The 26,970-nt window shown below is 44.0% G+C and overlaps 2 protein-coding genes across 3 annotated transcripts in view; one reads left to right on the forward strand and one right to left on the reverse strand.

The window, feature by feature from the left end:
- Positions 1-4,410, forward strand: part of LOC143518300 (uncharacterized) — a 98,474-nt gene extending 94,064 nt beyond the window's left edge. For both annotated transcript variants that reach the window (XM_077010748.1, XM_077010753.1), the window contains one exon: positions 631-4,410. In XM_077010748.1, the coding sequence (XP_076866863.1) occupies positions 631-752 (122 nt within the window). In that variant the 3' untranslated portion in view covers positions 753-4,410. The remainder of the gene's footprint in view (positions 1-630) is intronic.
- On the reverse strand, positions 4,341-26,970 carry col9a1b (collagen, type IX, alpha 1b). The gene is made up of 32 exons (XM_077010762.1): positions 26,739-26,970; positions 26,248-26,307; positions 26,069-26,104; positions 25,897-25,959; positions 24,139-24,192; positions 23,810-23,845; positions 23,659-23,682; positions 23,484-23,537; positions 23,025-23,078; positions 22,765-22,800; positions 22,612-22,668; positions 20,830-20,883; positions 19,571-19,624; positions 19,440-19,493; positions 19,288-19,341; positions 19,102-19,155; positions 18,875-18,928; positions 18,680-18,733; positions 18,529-18,582; positions 13,976-14,020; positions 13,728-13,781; positions 13,592-13,645; positions 13,092-13,145; positions 12,081-12,152; positions 11,594-11,629; positions 11,278-11,322; positions 11,096-11,128; positions 10,686-10,832; positions 10,125-10,179; positions 8,451-8,639; positions 7,855-7,932; positions 4,341-5,654 (listed from the first exon to the last, which is right to left on the reverse strand). Exons 1-32 carry the CDS (start codon positions 26,811-26,813, stop codon positions 5,452-5,454), a joined length of 2,046 nt encoding a protein of 681 aa, XP_076866877.1. The 5' UTR covers positions 26,814-26,970; the 3' UTR covers positions 4,341-5,451.

The raw sequence follows: 26,970 nt of genomic DNA on the forward strand, positions 1-26,970 counted from the left end.
GGCGAGGACGCTTGTGAGGAGACGATGCCCTCAGGTGAATTTTTAAACACACCCGGGAGCCTCTTTTCTTCATGAGCTTTCTTGTTAAAAAATAAAAAAATTAACAAACGAGTTTTTTTTTTTTAACAAAGTGTTTGATGTGAATAGATGAATGAATAGAACAAGTCTAGAAGTTTCCAGATCGTTTTTGGAGCACTGTGTGTCGTGTTAGAAAAGTCCAAAAATCCTGCCGGCGGCAATTCACATGAGGCCTAAATCTGGTCACAGATTAGAGGAAAAGTCATGTTATTTGAGGCAAATGGGAGAGAGAGAGAGAGAGAGAGAGAATGTGTGTGTGCTCACTGCATTAACATGAATGTGGCATAACCATGTGAGGGTTATTTTTAGATAGCAAGAATCTTCTAATTTGCTTTGATCATTTGCTAAAGTGCTTGGACCCCCAATGTTTTATACGCCATATCAAAATCTGTAAACATGGCCACTGTAATGCTTTATATAGCTAATTAAAAAAAATAAATTGAGTGCCTTGTTAAAACATGACAAGAATGTAAAAAAAGAAAAAGAAAATATATCCTTGAGTGATTCCCTACTTGACACTCCAATGTTTCTTCCACTTGTTTTTCCTCACAGGTCCACAAGGGACCGGTGTGCCTGGCCCTCCGGGGCCCCAGGGCCCGCCTGGTCGGTGTGACCCAGCCAATTGCCTGCACCAATTGCCCCACGCCTTCCCCCGTGCCCGCCGCCATGCCTAGAGCCTGCCCCTCTCAGGGCACTGCCCCGCCCAGACCCCGCCCCCTTCCCTGCATCTCTCCAGCCTAACTCCAGCACGCGTGGCCTCCTCCTCCTCGAGCTCGGGGTCAAACCCGTTCTCTGAGCAGCCACTGACAGAGGAGACAGGCATGTCTGCCTCCAAGCCCAGCTACAACCCTCCATCCTGCACAGTGATTGGTCCCCTTCAGTAGGCTGCATCACTGGGCCCACACTGCAATTACAACTGAATGATTTACAGATTTGCGTTGGTTTCCGCTTCGAGCAAACAAATGCATTCCATATTTACTGGTTCTGTTTGTAAAGGGTGTGTAAGCTAGACGAAGCAGCAAATCCTACTTACCTCAGTTCTCTCTCTTTCTTGTTTTTGGCCAGCTGAGAAGAAGAGTTTTGTCGTTTAGGTTAGATTGCGAAGGAGTTATGCAACTTTTAAAAGAGCATGTGTATAATAACGAATGTTGTGCAAAATATCAGCAGATCTAGTTCAAAATGTACATATGATTTTGTTTGTTTGTATCAAGACTGCAGAACATTCGATTTGAAAGATATGGGTGATGGCTACATATTCACCCTCATGGTTCATGAGTGTGCTCACAACACATCCTTCATTTACAGCCAAAGCAATTACTGTGGGTCTTATGGAACCCACTGCTTAAACTCGATTGCCTATATTTTTGTTTTCTCTCTTTTCATAACCATTTTTTTCTCAGAATACAGGGACCCAAGGGTGTGTAAGCATGTTGTGTGGAAAATGATGTATGATGTGGCATTAGTATTGGAATGACTAACCCAGCAATTTAGGCCTATAGCGAAGACCACACTGCACTGGACTGTTTTCCTGATTTAAAAGTGGTGGGGAGAGTTAGTTGTTTACAGTGGATCACAGATCTGTGATTTCCCACCTTACTGGTACGACACTCAATACTTCACTGATATGTACTGTATATTTTGATGTGCCTGTTTCCTATGTGTGAACACTGCGACCCCGTGGTTTGTTTTTAACATCGCATTATTATTGTTTCAAGGTATTTATGAAGTTTCTTTTTCTGTGAGGGTACTGTTTTGAGGTACTTAAATTCATTTTTTGTTCTGTTGGTGGGTCTGTTTGGTTGTTTTCTAATTTTTACACAATTCAAACATGTTTTATTTCTTTTCCACTGTTGAACATTTTTCTACATACACGCAAAATGTGTCTTAAGCGCATACTTCTGTATAAATTATTTATTTGCGCTTTGATTTTGCAACAGGTTAGGAATTAGCAACATTTTGTGTTTTAATTTAAAAAGCAGCCTTTCAGAGATGTGTGTATTTCGGCTTTGTGTGTGTGTGTGTGTGTGTTTTTACCCCAGCATCTCTTCTGAAACACCGAGCTCAAGCAGTGTGCGCATCAGTCAGTGAGCTTTCTTTGAGGCCTTTGCTTTTTCCGCCTTGCCTTCCTGAGCCTTCAACATGGCACTGACTGACACGGGCGTTAAATCCACGATGTGCGTGGCGTGTATGACACTGGAGGACTTTCCTTTGATCCCCCCCTCCTCCTCTTTTTGAGCCTCCATTTTGATAATCACGCTTTCTTGATTTCAACTGTTCTCCAAAGACTAAAGTGGGAGAAGGCAGAACTCCATTGTGCTTCAGCTGGGGTCGTGCGTGTCGTATCAGGGTGCTGCTTCTCTCAAGTGGAACAGGCTCAGGTCTATTGTCAGATGCACTGCAGTGTCAGAGATGACTGTGTATTTATGTGTGTCTTCTAAAGTTTACATCTCGGTTCAGGATCGCTGTGATGGCCCTGCAAATTTACCTGAAATTTATGCGAAGGGTTATGAACGTTCTGGAAGGGTTTTGGAACGTGCGGTGTTCTGTGCCCAAAGAGTTTGGAGGGCTGCTTTTAAACCCAGTCAGGTCCGTCACCGATGGCTCTGAAGTGACCCGTGTGGTCATGATGATGGCCATGGTTTTGGATCCATTACCCAGTGACTGTTCATCTTCTGCCTTTCAGTCTTCAGTACTGGTTTACACGCCAAACCAAAGATGTACCTCTGTGGGCTGCATTTGTGCAAATTTGCTCACAACAAATCGGAGTTCTGCAGATGCAGGAATTCTGATTCTAGATCTAGATCATTAAATCACGTGGGTCATAATGGAGAGAAGAAAAGGGCTGATCATTGATCAGCATTCTTGTACAGGCTTATACGTGCACTGGTCTCGATTTAGGAGTTGAGACAAGCTAAGACAGCCTGCAATCTGAATTTCCAAGTTCTCCATTTATCATGAAAATCTCACCTGCATTTTAGTCATCACTTAGCTAATAACTGGTGTAATAGCCAATTTACAAGTATAAAATGATATTTTATCCCATAAGCACCTGTGTATACTAAAGAGGTACTAGTTGTGGAGGGGTGGGGACTAGTACAGTTCAGTCTTATCCCAGTTCTAGCTAAATACCTGATGATTAGCTGAATCAGAGCAGAATTTATGGAATTTATTGAACTGTGTATTATGAGAGCTGACCACCCCAACATACTTTATCACAGTATCTAGTAAAAAGGTGTAAAATAATCCATTTCACATGGTCCCATGGAAAAGAGTAGTGTTGTTATTCAGCTCACTAAATGTCATTACTAATAATGGCAAGTTTATATGATTCATATGAATACAACCAGTAAAAGCATCAAGTGTAGGGAGACCTAAATTACATCTAACCCTGAGCGACGTTGCTTTGATATTTCAGTAATGGTTTAGATTAGTGCCAAACAAATTGACAATAGCATCATATGTTCTGTGATTTTTGTGATGGAGATCATGTTTACAGAAACATACAGCACTATGTTGCTAAAACAGACTGGTTTTCATTTTCGTTTAAAGATTTTATTTTCTTTGTCCTCATGTTGATATTGTACATCCATGGAAGTGTTGGGTTGATTAAAGCTATTTGCACCATACTAATAAAATCCATCATGGTGGTTACTTTATTGATCATGACTTTTTGTAATCATGCATATAAACCATTTTATATGTGTTTCTGCATGATCCTGAATTGATCATGTTTGTGGCAACGTCCATATAATTTCGGAACATGATCCTTTCATATAGAAGCCTCCAAGAGGCTCTGTTAATATGTATTGTGACTTTTAAATTGATTGTGTTTGTATTCATGCTTTTACTAATTACCCATGTAAATGTATGCTTATTTAGCATGTTAAAAATATTCAAATGATAAAGCTAGATTGTTAACCTAATGAGTGTAACATATATGTACATAATCAGTGCTAATGTTTTCAGTTCAGTTTTCTAAGTTTACCCACTGGGTTTTATTTGTGTTTTGTCACTCAAAAGAGTTTATTCTTTTTCTTTCTCATTACATTATTTTAATTTTATTTATTTTTTTTACATGGAATGGAGTGTTTCTGTCCTAACCTGTGTATTTTGTTCAGACTGAGCAGTCTTCACCAAATAAAGTTTCTGTTTTGATCATTATATTATGTTTTAACACTAAGGTTTATGTTGTAGCAACATATTTATTTAATGTTTTGTTTAATGCCTGATATAGCATTTGATGTTTTCTTTAGTATCTTTTCCATGTGTACACTATATTTTGTGTCAAACATACACAATAAAATAACGTGTGCTTGCTGTGGAAAAGAATGACATTGGCTGGCTGGCCTTTTTATTGCTTGAAACGCGTTTCTGTTTGCTAATGTCCACATATCCTTTTGTGCTAGGTCAAAAATTCCTATCATATTCATCTGCAAATCATTACATTTAGAAACACATAGTAAGGCCTAGTTTTGTTTAGAATCCATACAAAAAAGTTCAAAAATTTATTTAAATGTGAATTTCTTTGTCACTCTGTACAATCTTCAGTGTTAACTTTAATATAATACCTATGTAAAATAAATACTAATCCCAAGGAATCCTATATCTGGGTGTTTTGCAGATCTTTGCCCTCGTAATCTAGACCGAACATCGCTTCTTGTCAGTACAGCTAAGAAATCATCTAATCTGTTCTACGCAGCTGCAAACAAGAATTTCATACAACACCACAATTCAAAACCTTTACAGAAATGTCTGGGAGATATTGCAGCACAGGCCCATTTCTTCGTTCAAAACTTCATCCCCCCCTTCTTTATTTCAGGAGAATATCGGTCCTGTAAAGTCTCTGTACAGTCTAAAAACGGCAGGCTTTTCAGTGAGTTTATCTTTAGCACAGGGTGGAGTACATTTGTTACAAATGAGAAATCGAAGAAGCACTTGATGGCGTGTCTCCTTGCTTTAGGGGATTATTCTGTGAGTTCAAAGAGTATAGCTCGCACCAAAAGCTGTTTGAAACAACACCATCTGGGCTCTCTGGAAGGTCTAAAGGAAATTACTTGTGGGGGCCAATTACTAACTAGGGTACACATTTTAAAAGACAGAGACCAAGTGACCAGAGCATTTTCTGACAAGAGTAACTGTTTCCCTGCAACTGAATGAAGTACAAGAAGTAATAAAATAAAACTCCCGAATGCACTTTGCTCTGGTGCTTGTGAAGGTTTGTCATTGTTTCTAGATGGGGGTAGTGCCTTCTTGCATCACCATGGTGACAGCGGCGCATGCTTTGGTAAGGAATGCTATGGGCCCCGTGGGGGCGGGGCCATCCACCCGTCTTTCTGCCTCGGTCCATGTCCCCCTCGTGTCCTTGGAGGGAGCTCAGTTGCCTCCTGGTCCCTTAACGTTGTCTTGCAGGCCCTGCTGGGCGACTCCTGGGCTGAGGTTACACGCGGATGGGTCGCAGTAGCCAGGGGGACCGGCGGAGCCTGGTGGCCCCGGGACCCCGGGCTGTCCGGAGGGGCCGGGGGGGCCTCTCTCCCCATCACGGCCATCTTGGCCATAACCAGGTTTGCCAGGTTCTCCTGCGGGAACCAGGAGAAAGTAGGTCATTCATCTGAACCCACCTGTGAATGCACCTGTAGGCTACATTAGGCACACTAATGAAACTGCTGAAGCTGGTTTTCATGGATGAATTCAGATTTTCCAGGGAGTGCTGATGACACTTTGAATCTGACTGCAGAAAACAGCTGCGGGCGTGACATCATCCTCCTTCACTTAATGCTTCCATACTGGAGAAAATAATTACGTCGTAAACCTTTATTGCATAACAAAAAAACAACGATAGCACATTTGTATTGGAAGGAAGTCTTTGTAGGTCAGAAACAAGGTCACAGAAAGAAAGAAAGAAAGAAAGAAAGAAAGAAAGAATTTTCTAAAACAAAAGTCATCAATGGAGAAATCAAATGGAGTAAAAACAAACGGACCAAACGCGGAGCAAACGAATATCTGTCAGGTCCGAGGTCTGGAGCCATAAAAACCGACCTGCACACGAACTGCCCTCAACAATCTACGCTCTCATCAAACACTCTGCCCACGGAAACCATGCAAAGCTGAACAGGCCATGGGTCGTGCTTTCTAAACCCCTGTGAGGATTAAATTAAACAAATCAGACAAGCTAAACGAACTTGTTCAGAGCAGGAGGCTGTTCAGCAGTACTGCAGCTCTCGCCGTCAGGCAGCCGCAACAATCTTCACAACTGGGCTTCTGGCCAATTACTGTCACAAGACCACAAGGACAGCATCTCGTTAAAGTATCTTCATTCCGAGAACTGCACGTGATTCATGTTCTGTGTACAAAGTGGATCAATGGAGTGTACTAATTAGATGTGTCAGTTAATTAATTCATTAATTAGAATCATTAGTGTGGTGATTGATTTGGAGGCTGCGGTGATTCGTTTGTCTTCATAGCCAGTCGTATTACTCATCTCATGCCTTTTTGTACGGCTGTACTAAGCATGTGGCGTGTGTGTCATGTTATCTCACACAGCTCTGAAGTTTGCCCTGGAGTGTGAGGTTTGAGAGTTAAAAACAAGGATGAGGGTTAAAGGAAATGTTTGATGCATGTCACAGCCTCTTTAAGAAAACACTTAAAAAAAACTCTGAGTGTCCATCTACCTGATATCTTGTACCTAACACTGTCCACTCATACACTGGTGTGCAGTTACATCCTTTCCAGTACACTGGGCTTTGTTAAGTTGGGCACCAGCCCTAGATAGCTGGACAACTTGGAGCTTAAGCGTCTGTTACTGAAGTGTTTGTTTAGTGTGCGGATTTTCACCTAACAACACCCAGATGGTGCCTGGTGAAATGGTCAGTAAACTGAAAAATTCTAAGAGTCTAAGAGGGTTCTGTTACCCTTCACTGGACATATGTATGTTGACCCTATTGAAGTGCACTTTTAATCTGTCTATGCCTTTTATATGTATTCATAGAGTACAGGCTTCAACGTTTACTATATGAACAACATTTATAATATTGTTCAGTATTGAAGGGAAACTACTCCCTAAAGCCCTTTTATATTCATAATTCAAACGGACCACTTCAGGAAATAACCATACTTTTACAGACATGTCAGACTGCATAATAAACGTAAGCTGACAAGTGATTTCTCACAAGCAACTTCAGCTGCTCAGACGCACGTCCCGCTGACATATTACAGCCCGAGCTTGATCCGGTGTTTTATGATCTTGGAGGAAAGAAACCAAGCCCTGCGTTGCTTCCTCTCCAATATGGTTCCGCCATTCTTCATCAAGTCAGGGTGCAAGTGCCACCCGGTGCTGTTTTATGCAGACGTACGACTCTGAGTGACAGCAGGACTAACAGCTAGTGACGGACAACGCCGCGTGTACTCTAACAAGGCCCCTGCATCACTGAATTTGACAGTTTTCGATTGGGTAATATTGCTCAGTGTCAATCCCCCACAAACACCCCCCCCCCAACATAACTCACGCTTCATTCTAGGGGAAGGGATGAGTTGTTTTCTGTTTTTAATTGCTGAGTGGAACATGGCAGCTCCTGTCAAGGTCTGTCATTTTTTTCTTTTTATGAACGAAGATAAAAATATCATACTGATACTGGCATATTAGTTTCATTGTATTAATAAATACCAAGCAAATCCACTGTAAAATGCCACAGCGCCAGGAGTAGGCAACAGTACGATGGCACCCTAGTGTTATGGGGCTGTGGTGTGTGTGTGTGTATGTGTGTGTGTGTGGGCACCAACCTGGCAGGCCAGGTGGTCCTTGCATCCCTTTGGGCCCTCGCACAGCCGGCCCTCGGTCTCCTCTGTCTCCCATTTCCCCTGAAATAAACACAGAGGTGAGATGATCTAACACTGTCCAAACCTACAAATTAATGCTGCTCAAACGTCAACATTAAAACTGCTCAAATGTAAACATTAATACTGCTAAAGCATAAACATTAACACTGTTCAAACTTAAAAATGAAAACTGCTCAGACCTAAACATTAACACTATTCAACTGTAACCATTAACACTGTTCAAACCAAAACAATAACGTTGTTAAAACCTAGACATTGACAGTGTTAAGACTGACCTAAATACTGCCGTTAAAATTGAAACATTACCTAAAGACTAATTTTTATCGTGTTTAAACATTAACATTGTTAAAACCTAAGCATTAATTAATATAAACATTAATGTTGTTCAAACCTAAATATTAACACAAATTTTAACACTGTTTAAACCTAAACATTAAGATTGTTAAAACTAAACATAGTATTTTTAGAACTTACAAGACCTCGCAGATCAGCTTACAACAGTATTCTCAGTATCCACAGAACAGATCACCCTCACGTACCTTTAGGCCCTTTACCACCCATCTGCCCCAGGGGTCCTTTGAGGCCAGGGAGCCCTCTTGCTCCAGCCTGCCCAGGGAAGCCGCTGTCCCCGGGGGGCCCAGGAGGACCGGGGGGACCGGGCTTGCCTGGCAGGCCGATGGCACCGGTCTCGGGCCTCCTCAGACTGGCCGCTAACTGGGCCAGCTGCTCTGGAGAAGCCGAAACAAAGAGCAGAGTAAGTACTGACGCTGCCTCAGCCCAGTTCAGCCCAGTTCATCCCACCTCAACCCAGTTCAGCCCAGTCCAGCCCAGTTCATCACATCTCATTACACCTCATCCCAGTTCAGCCCACCTCAAACAGGGAGGCTCTGTACATCGGCTACTGCTCTGTGGTATGTTTCAGTAAGCCTACATGAATCCCGGGTCCTTTCGCACTCTTTCACTATTGCATTAACATTTACATTTTAGTACATTTTCAGTATCATCAGTAGGCAAAAACACAGAATTCACAGTGTACAAACATTTGAACTCCTAACCTATGGGTATGTCTAATATGCTTTCATACAACATATCTTACACCCATTTACACATTTGCTGTATTTATTTATAGCTACAGTGCATAATGTACTGGAAAGCACTTAAATAAAGTAAGCAAAATAATTCTGTAATTCTCCATTAGCCATTTCCCCTAATGCCTCCATGCTTGAACACCCCCGACCCATGTCACGCCATGCTGATAGGACTAAAACACCATGCCGGTATTGCTGGCAAATCACGCCGGTCTCGCTCAAAAGTTACCAGCCTTGCAGTTTCTTACATCCCCTGTAAAGTGGCCATACGCTAGTGCATTAGGCAAGCGGCATTTAGAATATTCAACCGAAACTGTATAATTTCCCCGCCTTCTGTAACCAACCACTGTCAAGCCCCACCCCCAGCCGCACTACCACCACCATGTTTTCCTTTTCAGTTTGCGGCGGACAGGGCAAAAACCGGCGCTGCAGGTGTCGCTGCCTGTATGGGCAAGCTGAGCCACCACTTCCGTCTGGGGGGGGGGGGGGGGGGGGGGGGGGGGGGGGTGTCAACCTCAGTCCTGCTGGTGCTGCTCAGCCCGATGGGGGAAAATGAATTTTTCAGCCGAGCATGGATGAAAAAGACATGGGTGGAGGGGGTGGAGTCACGGATGGAAACAGGAGGATAGAGAGACCACAAATGAGGTGTAGAAGTAGAGAAGGAGAGGGCGGGCGTTGGGGAGGAGGAGGGCCTTATTAAAGAGGCATTCGTCCACCCCACAAACAAAACAGAAGCTCCTCTTCTTTCATTTCCCTCCATTTTCTTTTTTCCCGCCTGCCTTGTCTGGAGTTCTGACAGAGTGGGTGTCTATATTCCACCGAGGTCTCACCACACTTCAAACAGCAGGCAATTTAGGGGGTGGAAACGAGATCTGAGCTGTTCCTGTGTGTGTATGTGTGTATACACACACACAAACACACTCGCACACACGTAATTACACACACACACACACACACACACACACACACATATATATATATATATATATATATATATATATATATATATATATGGGCGTGTGTGTGTGTGTGTGTATACATATGCACACATACATATAAGTATATATGTGTGTATGTATATGTGTACGAATTTATTCCAAATAGTAATATGTTGAAAATACTTACCCTGTATTACCCGCATGCAAACCTGTTTAATATTCTGATCGCTTGGTCCTTTTCCCTGGGAACATGGGAGGAATTTGTCTCACGTTAAATCACACTGACATTCCTTTGACCACAAAAGTTAGTCTCACTTCAAACAATCTGAAGTGTACGATTTCGGATAAAGTGCTGAAAAAAGTGATATGCTATGTGCAGCAGGAGCTGTGTGGTGTTGGGAATGAAAACAAGAGCTAATCCTTCTGTTGCAGCAACGTTCAGACACTTCTCCTCACTCACTTAGATAAGATTAGTATAAAGTGGAAAAAATAGATTTCAGTTTTGATATTAATAAGATTCTGAGGCTTATATGCCACTGTTATATCGCCCCCACTTGGTAAAACCGTGTACATTTACATATAGGATCCTTCAAACACATCACATATTCACTAAGCATTTCATTCAATCTTTAAGTCTAAGAACAATGCCAAACCTATGTGGTCATTAGGGTTAGGGTTAGTGTGGACCAAACCTCCTGAGGGTCTGATCGTTAATCGAACGTCCATTTTTGCAGAGTCCAACACTCACCGCTGGCCCCTGGGAGCCACGAGCACCTGGTATCCCCCTGTTCCCCTGCATGCCGCGGGGGCCAGGGCTGCCGGGGGGCCCCTCGATGCCGGGCTGCCCACGTGTGCCCTCTGGTCCCCTGTGGCCGGGTTCTCCTGGAACACCTGTCTGGAATCAGCAGAAAAATGACCCCGGCAGAAGCCACTCAGACCTGACAAATCTAACAGACTGGAGCTCCAAGAATGTTGAATCACTCACGACTCAAGCAGAGAATCTGCAAAGGTTGGCTGTTGCCAAGAATGATGCAATTACCCAAAAAAAGGCTAAAAATGCAGGCTTCAGTTGCACATGTATACACGGTACATGTATTTTATATCTATCCAGAAGGCCATAAGGAGTATGGTGTAACATCCTCTTCATCAGAAACCTACCTCCCCCTTCGGCCCACTCTCTCCAGAAGCACCCTAAAGCCAAACACAACACACCACGTTTTCAGGTTTATTCACGCCGTCGAATCTCTGAACGTGCACGTGCACGACCAATTACATCTCACGTGGCACTTTGAGGCCTATGCAGTCTTTTCTTCTGCTCCAGTTAGAACGATTCTACTTACGACTTCTCCTTTATCTCCAGGGTTGCCTTCCGCTCCTTGATCCCCCTAGGCAGTCGATACCACGAGGAAGAACATGAAGTCATTTTGCACCATGTTTTTTTATGCTTTATATGAAGTCTTTCATCATAAGCCCTAAGTTATGATGACTGAAGTCATGAAGTCTGGAGCCTATGATGTGGTGAGATGTGTAGTTGTGACCTATTTTCAGGTTCGGGCACCAGTTCTGGTCCGAATCAGTTGTAAACACACTTGAATGTTGTGACACATGTGAGTGGATCTGGCATGGGGTGAGGTGAGGTGAAGAAAGGGCTCTCACCTGTTCCCCTTTCGGTCCAGGTTCACCAGATACACCCTGGGAAGACAAACACAGGAATGTGTTTATATGAAGTAATGAACCTTAATTAAACAGATGACAGCTGCTGAGGAGAACATCTTTAATTTTCCGAGTGATTAAACATGCTTATGATGAAACATCTTTATTACTTGGTTGTTTAGAGGAGTAAAAATGACTGATTTGTTCATACACACTTGTCTACAAGTACATCGAGAATGTCTTGCTATGGACTCTCACTTGTCTTGCAGGCTTTACAACACCAGAGAGAGATACGTGGGAGCAAAATTATGAAACCCATGCATAAACAATCACACAGGTCTCGTCGCCATGGCTGAATCAAAGGCTCCATTGTTTTGGGTGCCAATTATGCGACTGAGGCTGTAATGTTTGCAATTCCCATCACTCAAGCTAACATCAAAGTGCAAACTCCTTTCTCAAGTCAGAGTTCTTTGAAGTTCCAGTTACTCACCCTTTCTCCTTTTTCTCCAGGAACGCCTGGGGGTCCGGGAAGTCCGGGCAGGCCAAGGTCACCTTTAGGGCCCTGAGAACGGCATTAATACTGCATGTGACGGACGAGCGGTTTCCATTTCTGTGGGACTGTGGTAGATAATTCCCTTTCGATTCGCGGTGTTCGGCTTGAAAGGGAATTTAAAGGGGGAGCTCGGAGGTTTCAAGGTTATTTCAGGGGAGGGGACGTGGTGTACATCCGCGAGCGGTCACATCCTGCCACTCTTAGAAATCAGAATACGATTCATTAATGGATTCATTATTGATAAGGGAGTTATGTGACACGATGCTGCATTTCAAGCGTAAACAATGAACTGAACCCACATTTGAGCTTCCTAAAGGGTAGAAGACATACTCCCAGAAGGGGAAACATTCCAGCAAACATATGCAGAACCTTGCCCGGGTGTCTGTGTATACACTGCCATTTCTTTTATCCCTTTTCTCAGTGCTTGCAAGTGTGTGTGTGTGTATGTGTGCATGTGTGTGTAGAATACCAAAGGAACAGAAGCCTCTTTGACAGGACAGGGCCTTAAGACAGCTTCCCGTAACTGTGAAAAAATGTGTGTGGTGCAATCCCATTGCGAGGCGGTCTCTAGAGACGGCGGTGTTGGTATTCCCTGCCCAGCCTTCAGTGCATCTCCCCCTGCCTGCTAAATTCTTAGCTAGCTAGCGGATACCTCTTGCTATGGGTCCTAAGCTGCTACCACACAGGTGGTAGCAAAGCTTAAGTGAGAATTTCTGCACTGGGAACTATCCTATCACAAACAAGTATAGTCGACTCTTTGGTAATAAATCATGTGAAATATATGGTACCTGGCGTCAAGACACAACAGTGGTATAATAAGTGACCAAAGAAAATGAAAGATCTTAAAAGCACACACACACACACACACACACACACACACACACACACACACACACACACACGCGCACAAGCGCACATGCACACATGCACACACACACACACACTTACCCTGGCTCCTGGTTTCCCCATAGGACCAGATGGCCCTTGTTCTCCTCTCTCCCCCTAAACATAAGCAGTAATGTAGGCACCAGCCAATACAGATGTGATGACAACATGTATATTATTGACTGGTTTAACACTTTTTACAAATGCTGATATAGTTCAAATATTTTGTAAATGTTTGTGAAGAATTATTAAATCACAACAAATCAATGCAATACTGTACTTTTACTTAATTTTACCTCACTCAAAAATGTTTTGAATAAAAAGACATGTGCACTTTAGATTTTGCTCCTTTAGGTGCACAGAATAATCGTTAAACCACAATGCATTTCACCAAATAACCATGAACACTTAGCATTTTATGCATATCCACTGCAAAGGTAATGCTCGTTATTGGAATGACTAAAATCCAAAACAGAAGTATTACCTTTGGCTTTTATGTCACAATATATCATTAAAAGCAGCCACTATCCCATCCCTAGTAAGAAACCAGGCCCAACACTCACGGGTGAACCAATGGGTCCGTTGTGTCCGACCTCTCCCTGTTCTCCACGCTCGCCCTGGTTCAAGACACGAAACATGACTCGGTTGATCTTGCCCGTTATCTACGACGGCTGAGCTGTAAGCTAATGAGCCACTCACCTGTCTCCCTGCAGATCCCATAGTCCCGATGAAACCGGGCTGCCCTGCTCCGCCCTGCAATCAAAGCAAATGTCCTGAAAGCATCCAGATGCCCGGGTCTGCAGACTCCTGTGCTCGTACTACACCGCTCATCAACATGAGATATCTGTGACGCGCCTTCTTCTGACAGAGTCGACAGACTCTACCTACCTGAACAGAATTACGTCACATCGATGGGTCACAAAAGACGGCCGACCTACACCACCTACCTTTTCACCACCTGTTCCCTTCGGTCCTGGAACGCCGGGTAAGCCCTGCACAAACACATACAGGACATCACCAAAACAATACATGCACGGATGAGATTCCAAACTCTGTTTTTGTTCTGTCAAACGAAAAAAACTAAATACAAGGGACCTGTTATGTCCAGTTCCACACCTCTCATGCAGTAGCCTTTCCTGTATGTTGTATTAGTGAACTTAAGCCTGTCTTGCTGTGTTAGCCAACCTCTAGCCCCGGATTATTGCTCAGTTTCTGATTATTGCTCAGTTTCTGGCTGTGTTAGTGGGAATCCCATGTTTAAAATCATCCTCTGTCCAAATCATACAGTCAACACTGATGCTGTGACCTCTAAGCAGAGAGGGATGGGTTGACTGACGAGCAGTTTGCACCAATAGATGATCTTTAACCTGCAGCCGTACATTTATTGAAGGTGCCTGTTTGATAGGTGAACCTAATAACATCATCAGTGAGGGATCATGCAGCGTAGGTGTTTCTAATAACATTAATAACACGTCCCGTCCCTGCCAGTGTTCATTCCTTGCTTAACTCCAGTGGGTTCCAGTAATTAGCCATGAATCTTTAGCCAGGACTCAAGCGTGGCTCCCTAATCCTGGTGCCACCATACACCTGCCCTCTCTAATCCTGGTGTCACCGTACACCTGCCCTCTCTAATCCTGCTGCCACCATACACCTGCCCTCTCTAATCCTGGTGTCACCATACACCTGCCCTCTCTAATCCTGGTGTCACCGTACACCTGCCCTCTCTAATCCTGCTGCCACCATACACCTGCCCTCTCTAATCCTGGTGTCACCGTACACCTGCCCTGTCTAATCCTGGTGCCACCATACACCTGCCCTGTCTAATCCTGGTGCCACCATACACCTGCCCTCTCTAATCCTGGTGTCACCATACACCTGCCCTCTCTAATCCTGGTGTCACCGTACACCTGCCCTCTCTAATCCTGCTGCCACCATACACCTGCCCTCTCTAATCCTGGTGTCACCGTACACCTGCCCTGTCTAATCCTGGTGCCACCATACACCTGCCCTGTCTAATCCTGGTGCCACCATACACCTGCCCTCTCTAATCCTGGTGTCACCGTACACCTGCCCTGTCTAATCCTGCTGCCACCATACACCTGCCCTGTCTAATCCTGCTGCCACCATACACCTGCCCTCTCTAATCCTGGTGTCACCGTACACCTGCCCTCTCTAATCCTGCTGCCACCATACACCTGCCCTCTCTAATCCTGGTGTCACCGTACACCTGCCCTCTCTAATCCTGCTGCCACCATACACCTGCCCTGTCTAATCCTGGTGCCACCATACACCTGCCCTGTCTAATCCTGCCACCACCATACACCTGCCCTCTCTAATCCTGCTGCCACCATACACCTGCCCTCTCTAATCCTGGTGCCACCATACACCTGCCCTCTCTAATCCTGGTGCCACCATCAGGGTATCTGCACATTTTTAAATCTCAAATTCAATGACTTTTAAGACCTTTTTAATACCTCTCACAAGAAAAAATAATACCAGGGTTGCCAACTTTTCAAGATCGCTTGGAGTGAGATTTTAACCTGGAGGGGGTGGCGAGTGTAAATTGTTTGGGGGGGGGGGGACCGTAAGTTGTTGACGGGGGGGGGGGGGGGGGGTTTGGGGGGGGTGAAATACATCCCGGGAAATACGGACGTCTGGTCGCACTACACAGTAGACAAATCATTTTTGGTACTTACAGTTAAACTGCAGTTAGCAGCGAATGACTTGATATGCATATTACTATTACGAGTGCTATCATATCGCTTGTGTTTTTCAGATTTCATATGAGAATCCAGCGCTTTACAGCCCATTGTACCAACTTTGAATGTTTTTTGGCAAGTTCATAACTTGACAACTTTCGACAACTTTCACTCGCCATCCCCTACCCCCACTCCCCCTGTCAACAACTTTGGGCTTTGGGCTAGTTTAGGCTGCTGAAGGATGGGTTTTACACTGATTTTGTGCAGGATGTTTTTGTAGGACCTGGCAACCCTGATTGTTCTGCTGTTTCCACCTGTTAGGTGACGTACTACTGCCATTTAGCAGGCGGAGTATACGGCCGTTGCGGAAATGATAATTATTGTAGGATATACATCGGTAAAATAAAACAGAAAAACTGAGCAACACACTTATTTAATGCCTCCCCTCCTAAAATTCCAGACATTTAAAGACATTTTCTTGAATATGTAAAATTTAATTTAAGACATTTTAAGACTTTTTAAGGACCTGCGGGTACCCTGCACCATACACCTGCCCTCTCTAATCCTGCTGCCACCATACACCTGCACTCCCTAATCCTGGTGCCACCGTACACCTGCACTCTCTAATCCTGCTGCCACCATACACCTGCCCTGTTCATCTGTCCTTTCTCTTCCTCTCACAACGCGAAGAAGAACATTGATGCACAAACAAAACTCGGGTGTTCAGAGCAGGAACAACACACCGCACAGTCAAAACTCCACCCAGGTTGAGATTCGTCGTGTTAAAGAAAGCTGCCCACTCCTAACAAACCTTTCTGCAGCACTGCACAAGACAACCATAGGATCTAAACATATGAAAAACACCCATCACAAAGTTCTATGTGGCACACATGAAACAACACAGGGAAGCGACTCTCTTCTTTAAGTAGCTCATATGGTACTCCTTATTCAGACGGAACCCATGTACCAAGAGGTTAAAGCATTCTGTAAGATAACCACAGCGGGTAGTAGAGAGCACAAATTGGCAACTTCTGCACTAAACAGGACCGAAGTGAAGCCAAGACCAAGATGGCCTTTCCTTTCTCCTGCTGCTAAGTCGCATTCTGATGAGAAGCCCGAGGAGTCAAACCTCAACTCCCTACTGGCTTTTTGGCATGGCCATTTTAGTATCTCCAGAGCCAGGGTCTGGTCCAATCTGCTCCTTAGTTCCTCCTATGGCTTTTATATCCCTGAGACCTTGTTTAAAGGCAAGAATAGCACTTTCAGGAAGTGATGCCACATCCTTGCCACTGCTTGGTTCCTGGACTCATGCCATTCTCCAGATATACAGTGGCAGCTGATGTTCACATGGGATCATTGTGGATTTCTAGTGTCTAGGGCATCTGGCACCACCTCTCCCATCGTCTGCTGTTGCTTCCTCATATCACAGATTGCTCCTGGATGTTGAGGTGTGGAGCAGAGAAGCTGGCATCTGCACACCCCAGCCTATGGAGACGGATCTACCCCCTGCTCCACACACTGGACCCTCTCACTTCTGTTTGGGCTCGATGGACCTTCACCTGCCCTTCTCTCTCATTCTCCTTCTGTCTTTCTACACAGTGTCAACAGGGACGCCCCATCACCTTCAGGTCTGTTGAGACTGGAGCGTCGGGGCCCATGGCGATGACCCTTCACCTCTTCCACTGCTATCCCTCTTCATCCTCCCCATGTGTGTCTACTACAACTGTAAGCTATGCCTCTAGCCTCTCTCATTTTGATGTTTGTTTTCCTGAGTCATCCCAGTTTTTTCCTGGGTCTGTTCTGCTACAACTTGCTCCTAAAGCATAAAACTTTTGCATTTTTGCAAGATTCACTTCAGAATCTACTTGTCTTAATAATCAAACAGCTTCTCACTGGCCAATCTAAGATCCGCTATACCAGGCCAATATACCGTATGTCCGTTATTCACACGTACATGTTTCTTCCAGCAAAAGATGGTGTGCCTGATTGGCCTAAAATCTGAGGTCCTAAAATCAGGATGAGTAACAATAAGAAACTGCAAAAACAATATCTAAACACTCCTTACCCCGAAGTTACTGTCAGAAGCATGAAATTAAATAACATGACAGCCAAGGCATGGCAAGGCAAGCGTAGAATACAGCAGCGTCTAAGCAAAATGGGCCGCAAGGGAAAATGCACGGGGTGATGAACGTGCCCTAATCCAACAGACTCGAGAATATTTAGGAGTGTGTTTTAGACCTTTGGCCTGCTGCCAGGTAACATGGTACGTAGCGAGCTTTCAGGTGGTCAGTCTGAACAGTTACTCAAAACATTTCGAACTCATGCTGCTGCACACACTCCCACCGTCCATAAAGACGAGTAAAGTTTGCGGGCCGAAAGCGCACCACGCAGGACCCGTCCTCGAGGACTCTTTTAGCGATGTTATTTTTACATAAAACTATTTATGAAAGCCTGTTTCTGGCCATTAGTAAGCAGTGAGAATAGCTCTAATTATTCTTGCCAGTAATGTCACTGAGTCAAGAAAAGATCTCATAATTATGACTTAGTATGTCATTTAATGAGACAGCAAGGCATAATTATGAATGAATATATCTCAAAATAATAAAATGTTCAGTGATAAACAATTCTTAATGTTCTCCAGCAAATGTCTGACAATAAAAAATTACCAAGTATAATAGAGGCCTCCTTTATGTGTTTACTGTTTGTCGTTAAATATTTCCAACTTGAAAATAAGTTTGAGAAATAAACCCAGAATGGCAAGACTGTGGGGATCTCTTAGGGCCTTTACGCATCAAACTTACAGGAAGACCTTGTAGTCCAACCTCTCCAGGGGAACCAGGTTTTCCAGGGTTGCCCTGTGGGAAATGGAGTCCTCTTGGTTATAATGGAATGACTTCTTCAGAACTTTATGCTATACATTGTACCTCAAAACACTATTGCCCATTACTGTACCTTAGCTCCAGGCATGCCAGGAATGCCTTCACGCCCATCCACACCCGGCAAGCCCTAAGAACCAATCATGAACCAGATGGCTTTGCCTTTAAACAACAAATGTTCTACAAATATGAAGCCATGCTCGAGTGCATTCAATCCAAATAAGGACACAGGTAATACAAGCGTCAATTGCAGAGTCCAACATTTACTCACACTGCTCCCTTTAGGACCTGGAAGGCCAGTGATGCCTCTGGATCCTTGAGGCCCCTGGAAACAGAGATTAGCATCATTCATCCAATATCCCACCCCAAACGAGTACGAGTCCTGCTCTTTTAGCCATCCACTTCTCAAACCCTGTCGACTGTAATGGCTTTGTGTTGGATACTATATCATGGATTCGGGAACAGGACAGAGTAGGACTCTCTGCTCTTAATACATACTTGTTCGCCTTTAGGGCCAGATTCTCCCATCCGGCCCCTCTGGCCACGATCCCCCTGCCGGAAAGGAACATGCCTGCATCAGCTCACAATTCTCAATGAACTCAATGTGGGCCGTTCTACGGCTGTTAATACAACGATTAGACGACGGCCAATTGGATTCTGCGAAGTAGGACGAGTGGAACTTACAGCAGCACCGGCGACACCCTGAGTACCTGGGTTCCCATCGTTGCCCCGAGCTCCCTATGAGAAAAAACAAAGGGATTCGGTGATTTAGTTTAACCACTAACCACATAAACCACATAAGGAGCTGTCAGCAGCCATCTCAAACTGCCACTTGCCATCTCTCCTTTCTGACCCATCATTCCAGTTGCCCCCCGAATTCCCTGGGAACCCTGTAAAGACAAAACAGAACCCTCAGCCACAGCCTTCAAGAAAAAGCCAATTGCATAAAGGTGCTGTAAGTACTCACAGTTGGGCCCTGTGATCCAACCTCTCCTGGGGCCCCCTGGTCACCTTCCTCTCCCTGACAAAAGAGTGGGAAACTTTATGTTTAATATAACAGCCAGATTGAGCGGTGCTATTTGGAGATGGAGTGGTTCTATTTTCACACATACATTAATGTCCCATGATTCTAAATGATTCAGACAGAAGTGCAAAAACAATGCCTGAATTGAGATCAGAGCCAGTTTTATGGTGTATTACCTAAAGAGTGTGATCCTTCAGTGATAGATAAAAACAAGCTTGTCTAACCGGTGACTGAACCAGGACTTTAAACGCTCAGAGGTAAAAGTTTAACATAATGTAAGTCTACTTTGCTTCTTGAAGATTTCTCATAACAACGCCAATTGCCTGTCATGGGTCGCCATGTTTTTAGCTCTCCACATCCCTGAGGGGTCGAGAAACTGCATCTAACAAAAGCTCTCCTCAGCAATCCTCAGACATGACTCACAATTCAAACCCAGCAGCGCCATGTGCTGTCCAGGCTGGGGTTCTCGAAGAATGTGGTGTTCAAATGAAAAAGTACAACAGGGGCTGAGTGCAATCATACCACACACCTACTACAGACTCAAAGTAGTGGAAAACATCGAAAGTGTAATGGATCTTTTCAGGCTGGGGTTTGCGCTCATTCGCTGCGGTTTTTTGAGAAAAAATATATATTTTTGACACCATATGCAATATCATACAAACATAATAGGCCTTTATTTTGCAACCAGACAATAGCAGGTGTGCAGAGTTATGCATCAGGTGAAGCGACTATACGGGCAAAGATGGCATAAGCTTTGCTCCCCGCTGTGCTGATGAGATCGCTGGTGGAAAAGGGCACTGTAATTGAATCCACAGCAAGACTTCAAAATGTCCAGAAAACTTCAATTATAATAATTTGTGTTGGCAGGTGGCAGTTGTTTTCTTTGTGGGGGAGGGGGAGGGGGCGGCAAAACAAATGAATGCACGATAGAATTTGCATCACAATAATTTCCAAAAGATCACAATCACAGAAAAGCCCTTTGATGATGTCAGCAGATCATTCCGTCTGACCTTTAGCTACCGACACTAAAGGTTGAAGCCATTATCTCCATATATAGATTTTGATAAACATCTCTGCGATAGTTTTTTTATGTTTGTCCACAGAGTCTCGAAGGCTTTATTATCTCTCGTGTACCAGATCATATCAGTTATATTTGGGGGCCTACAGCCTACAGAGAGCCAGAGGGTCTGATGAGTCCTCACCTTGTGTCCCTGTTTACCCGGTTCTCCAGCGTCGCCCTTCACACCTTTGTGACCCTGACAAGTAAAAAAAATAAAAAAATTAAAAAAAAGAATTTGACCAAACCCCAGTTATGTTTACTCTTGAACAACAAGCAAACTACAGTCGCTCAGCCATACAGGGGAAAAAATGTATTTCTAAAAATGCAGTGAAACGCTATTTAATGATGTTTTCATTTGAATAAATTAATGTCTGAACTTCATTTGCTGAAACAACACAAACACATGTGGTAGTTATAGCCGGAGGTTCATTTGGAGTAAATCCAATGGATGCTTCTTAAATGTATGATTCACTGTAGAAGACATCTGCTATATAACTACTACAATTAATGTATTAAGCAACATTCACAAGTTTCATCAAAGGCTATATAAAAATGAATATTATTTAACATTTAAAATTTTTAAAGTTTTAAAAACATTTAACAATTTGAGTATATTGGGTATTTCTATGCTGTAGCTCTAATACGCTGACATACATTATAGAATCAATAGGTTAACAGGCTTAATAGACTGCCATTCATTTCACAGTAAATTTGAATCCACTGCTGGTACATCAGCTGACTGGCTCTACCACAGTCCAGCACTGTGTACACATTATCAGCATTTAACACCATCTGATATCTCACTGTTCCAGACAGGCCTGTCAGATCTGTGTGCTGATCACTAACACTTGTCTGCTGTTTATGGACTATTAATTTTTGAACTGTTCATCTGTTGTTCATTTTCAGACCTCCAACTACATCCTTATGGACTTACACATCCAGCTGTGGACCTGTGCGGTTTTGCACCAACATGGACTATATGTAATGTAGTCTAGTGTCTGCAGCGGCAGTGTGCTGGAGTGGAACCTGTAGACAGAGTGAAATGTGCAATATGGTATGCACGGTTTCCAAAGAAACAGTATGTTTCAGACAAGCACTTTGCTCAGATAGCTGATGAGGGAACCTTGAAGGTGTTGAAATCATTAAATTACCTCCACGGGTTCCACAGTCCCAAGAGTATGGACCAGTTCTTCATTCTTAGGTTTCCCAACTTCATTGCTCAGTTCATTGGTCTCCAAAAGATGAGCTGATGAGACAGTATATCAAAATGATGGGGGACATGGATACCATGGAAACGGTGGAGGTGCCATGGCCCCTCTAAGGAATGTACCACTGACAGATAGCAGGGGTGACTGAGGCAGGACTGAATAAGTAAATGACATTGGACAATACCCAAGACAATCCTGCACTTTGTGGCAAGACAGCATATGCTGAGAGACCAAGTGGTAGCAACATATGCAAATCTTGGAAGCTGGACACACCCAAGTTTGAGTGGGAGGAGCCATAGAGTGGCAGGGATCAACATGGCTACGATCCTGTGGGACCTCCAGTTCCAGACAGACAAGTAATAGTGAACCAACCAGACACCGTGATAATAGATAAGAACCGGAAAGCAGCAGTGGTAATGGGTCCCAAGTGATCCCAGGTGAAACATTCAGGAAGGAACAGGAGAAGCAAAAGAAACACATGGAACTGAAAGGTGAACACCAAGGTTGTCCCGGCAACAACAGGGGCGATAATTCCAACAGATCCAACAGATCACAGAAAAGACACCATCGCTCTCGGTCCAGAAGAGTGCCATCCTAGGAACAGCAGAAATACAGCGCCGCAGGTGTGCCTAATGAAGGAAACTCTACACTCTAGGCTGTGTGGCAGAGCGAGTTTGTTTGTTTGTTTGTTTGTTTTTCAAAACTGTGCAGCTCACTTTCATGCCGGGAAGTCCGGGGTGTCCGGATGTACCAGGTGAACACGCGTTGGGGCACTAAAGGTGGAAAAAAAAACACAGCTGGTGAGACACACATCAGAGCGTCACTCAAAAGACACAGCAGGATTAGGAAACACCAAAGAGGATCCTCACCAGTTCCATTGTCCCACCGAGTATGCCTGCGGCTCCCTAGCAACACATAGGGGGATTTATTTTAGGGTTCATGCTTTGCTGGTGGAATTGCCCCAAAAAAATTTGCAGTGCAGATATCACCTTCTATACGAGTTGTGATGGAGGTGTGATTATAGGACGGAGGTGAACTTTGATATCTTTGGATTGCATGCAATTTTTATGGTAGTAGGGGAGTTCAAAACTACTGTCATGGGTTTTATGGAAAGTGGGTGGACACTTACGCGAGGTCCTTGTGGCCCACGAGGTCCTTGTGGCCCTCTGACACCCATGGCCCCCTACAACACAAATAATGCAGTTGGTAGTTTTCACTGTCAATCAAATTACACTGCCTAACCACATGCTCCTTCCAAGCCTTTTCATTTCTGCTCTAATAAGCCTCTCCATCTTCAGAAACGGTGCAGGATTTGCATCGTTATCTTTGGGGTATTGCCTGTCTGGCAAACTGAAAACACCTTATTTGTGAGGCTCGACTTCAATGTGCATGCCTTACAACCTGAAAGCATGAATACATAAATATACATTTCCCGACTGAAATATGTACAAATCCTGAATGAGTGTAGGACCAGCGTTTATGGTTATTATTGGACTGAAAAAGTCCTAATATCAGTGTTGAATGTAGTTCCAAATGTGCTCAAAACATGACAAATACATAAATGGCGCGAAGTGAAAGAGGTACTCACAGGGGGGCCCACTTTGCCGAGCTCACCTGGAAGTCCTCCAGGTCCAGGCGGGCCCTGTTCACACAAACACAACGCACAAGCTCCTGAGCGCCTCCTACATGTGGGAAACCATCTACATCCTGTTCACGAACCTTCCATTTCCTAAGCGTTCAGAAAGCAAGCGAGAAGAACTTACCAGTGGTCCATCAGGGCCCATGCCCTAGAACAGAATGAAAAGCGTTACTTTTAAAAGACAGGGAGCGTACACTCCAGCACATGCTAGACGTGCTTCGCTGTTAGTGAGAAATGGCAGTAACCAGTGCAGAAGGACAGATGTTCCAACTTACGGCTTGTCCGCGAGGTCCTGGTTTCCCGGGTTCTCCCTGAATCACAACACAGCTCACTTGAGGATTGGTTCATCCAAACATAACTGTCACAACTTCAGGCAATGACAATCATCTGACGTTTGTAATGTTTGTAAAGCGAGTCAACCTCACTGCCAATGGGGCCAACAATAGGTCCTCTGTTTCCCCACAGAGATTAAAGGGATTATAGGAAAGGATTAACATTTAAGTTTTTGTCAGGAGGAATTTTTTTGCACAGTAAATCCTTCTACTGGGCAAAGAGGGACAGTTTTGGCTCACTTCCAAAGTGGAGAGGTTTATTAGCCAGTCACCTTTGGTCCGGGGGGGCCATCCGGGCCCGCGTCTCCTACTGGGCCGGTCAGTCCCTGAGGATAAGCAGAGAATTCATACATAGTTAGATATGTCAAATAATAGGTCGTAACAACACCCATACACGAGGAGATATTTGTCTTCTTCAGTCTATGTTCAGAAGATCATTGTGCTAGCGAGATGGATCTGCTAGGATGCATAGTCATTATTTCAGAGCTTTTAAACTTTCGAAGCCTGTAACGATGCAATTACACAGATTGACATCAAGCTTTTTAGAGCAGTTTCTATCAAGTAAGGCTTGCCAAAAAAAAAAAAAACTCGACTGAATGTGTTTCACAGATTTACACACTTTCAGCTGATGCACTCTCGTGCAATTTAATACTGTTAAATGTAATGTTTTCGTGCAATTCAATGCAACAAAGTCATTTACTTAGACATCCTCGGACATTATACTAGACATCCACTCTTTGAGATATCCATATCCATATATTTTGCCCATTTAGCTGGATGCAGGCAAAATAAGTGGGCATGGCAGGCCACAAGAAAAGGAAGAAACTGACACAAATACAACATGGAAAACCTAAACTGGATGTGAGTCCTGCCAAGCTGCTCCTAAATCTGCGTTAGAACCAATAACTGCTGGCATATTTTCAAAGGCTTTAGTACAAACACCACCATCCATAGCTGTTTACTTTTCAGGTCAGTTGATTAAAAAAATTGTTTACACTTAATTATGCATTCGGTACAGCGGGTTAAGCATAGAGAATATTAATTTGCCATATATCCACTTTGAAGTGGTGATTTGTTGGACAGGGCAGAATGAACAGTGTTCACTAGGACTAAAGCGTCCTCCATCAGAGATCCATCAGCACGTACTCCCTGTCTCCAGCTCTCCCCCATACACACCAGCCCTGAGATCCAGATGTTTGGATATCTCAGGACGTTTTAGGTGTATGCTGACTGACCTTCTCAAACAAGCCCCTTTCAGTTATCATTCCTCACTATCCTGAGAATTTCTGAAGAGAAGCACACAGAGAGCTCTCTCTCTCTCTCTCTCTCTCTCTCTCCGTCCTTGCCCAAAGCTGATTTGATGAAGCTAAGAGATGAGACACCATTGAGGCTCCTAACCTCATCTCAAAAACCACAGGGAAAAGATGTATTCAAATTTATGCAGAAAATAATTAATTCAGATCTATGTAGAAAGTAATTAAGAAAATGTCAATTATGCTTATAAAACCGCAACATCTAGTGTATTCAAGTTAAAAGCTGCCTGTTTATTACTCTCTTTGAAGCTCAGAGTAACCAAGAGTCACAAGAGAAAAAGACCTGCCTCATGGCTTCTAGAAATGCTAAAATATTACACATACAGTTCCAGTGAGCATAAATATTAGCATATAGCTATTTAGAATATTCAGTCTTTGTGGGAGATCGGCTAAGTGCAGAGGAGCCGTATTTTCTTAACCCTGCTACTGTTTTCACAGGGTAAAGACTTTAATGAAGTCCAGACTTCAGGACTCCAGGCCTGGACAAAACGAAGCTATCCTTGGGTTTGTTACCTCATCCCAACGTGAGAAATACCCTGCATTTCTGACCCATTTGTTGAGGATCAACACACACACACACACACACACACACAGGGCCTTCATACAAAGTCCTTCTACCTGTTTGAATGTCTGCCTATGACACTACAGCAGAAATAAGGGAGTTATCTGCCATAGCAGGCCATATGCCCTCTATGAATCCAGCAGTGATGTACTCACATCAGCTCCAGGTAGTCCAGGAAGTCCAGCAGAGCCAGGTTTGCCAGGTTCACCATCAGGTCCCTTCAATTTGACACCATAACACAACATAATTTATTTTAACGCATCTATCTGGGGGAGAGGGCGGTCGAAGAGCAATTATGACCTAATTAAATAATGGGTCAGCACTTACAGCTGAGCCTACGTCTCCATCATCACCTCTTTCTCCCTAAAAAAAAAGGCTCATCTTGTCATCCAGCCTAGCGGTGATAACAAAGGGGCGTGTCCTTCAGCCCAATTACTTAATGTAGGTCGCTGTATCGACATATGATTAAATGGGTAAAGTATAAAGTGGAACGTTATTCAACTCACGGCAATTCCGTCGATTCCTGGGACACCGGCAGGGCCTGGCGGGCCAGACGGAGCATTCCTCTGTTCAGCGTCAAAAGGTTAACATTATCAACACGTTCTAACGGAGAAATCACTCTAAAAACCGCTCCAAACCACACTGCATTGATATACAGTTGCAAAATATAGTTACTCCAGAAGCAGGTGTGCATAACAAAATTGATGCATTTACCAGTCCTACACAAACTCACTGTTCATATCCAAAATAACAACAATCGAAAGAGGAGTCTGGACCGTGTTCTGTCTTCTAATGAAGGATCAGCTGAACTCAGTACCGTCGTACGTTTATGAAGACACGAACATTCAGAAGTTTTTTATGATGTTATATTGTTCCTGGGAAACGTTTCCAAAGTTATGTGCATTAAACGTCCGTAAAGAGTGCCGAAGACACATGCTTACCTTAAATTCAGCCTCGGATATCTGCAAAATACATCGAAACACATAAATCAGTTTACCTGAGCTGAACCGGTGACCACTATCCCCATCAAAAGCACCAAGAGTGGCCCGCGCAAACTTGTAGCGCGAGCCATGGTCTCCCCACCAGTGACAACTGCACAAACAAATCCCGATTTCTGGAATCAGTTGGGTAGACGGACCCCCGACCAAACCACCCAACTAAATCCGTTTCGACTATCTCAACGTCAAAGGATACCATAACCGCGGAGCGCTCATGTATATTCATGACAT

This window comes from Brachyhypopomus gauderio, chromosome 1 (assembly GCF_052324685.1).
Source record: "Brachyhypopomus gauderio isolate BG-103 chromosome 1, BGAUD_0.2, whole genome shotgun sequence".
NCBI classification, from domain to species: Eukaryota; Metazoa; Chordata; class Actinopteri; order Gymnotiformes; family Hypopomidae; genus Brachyhypopomus; species Brachyhypopomus gauderio.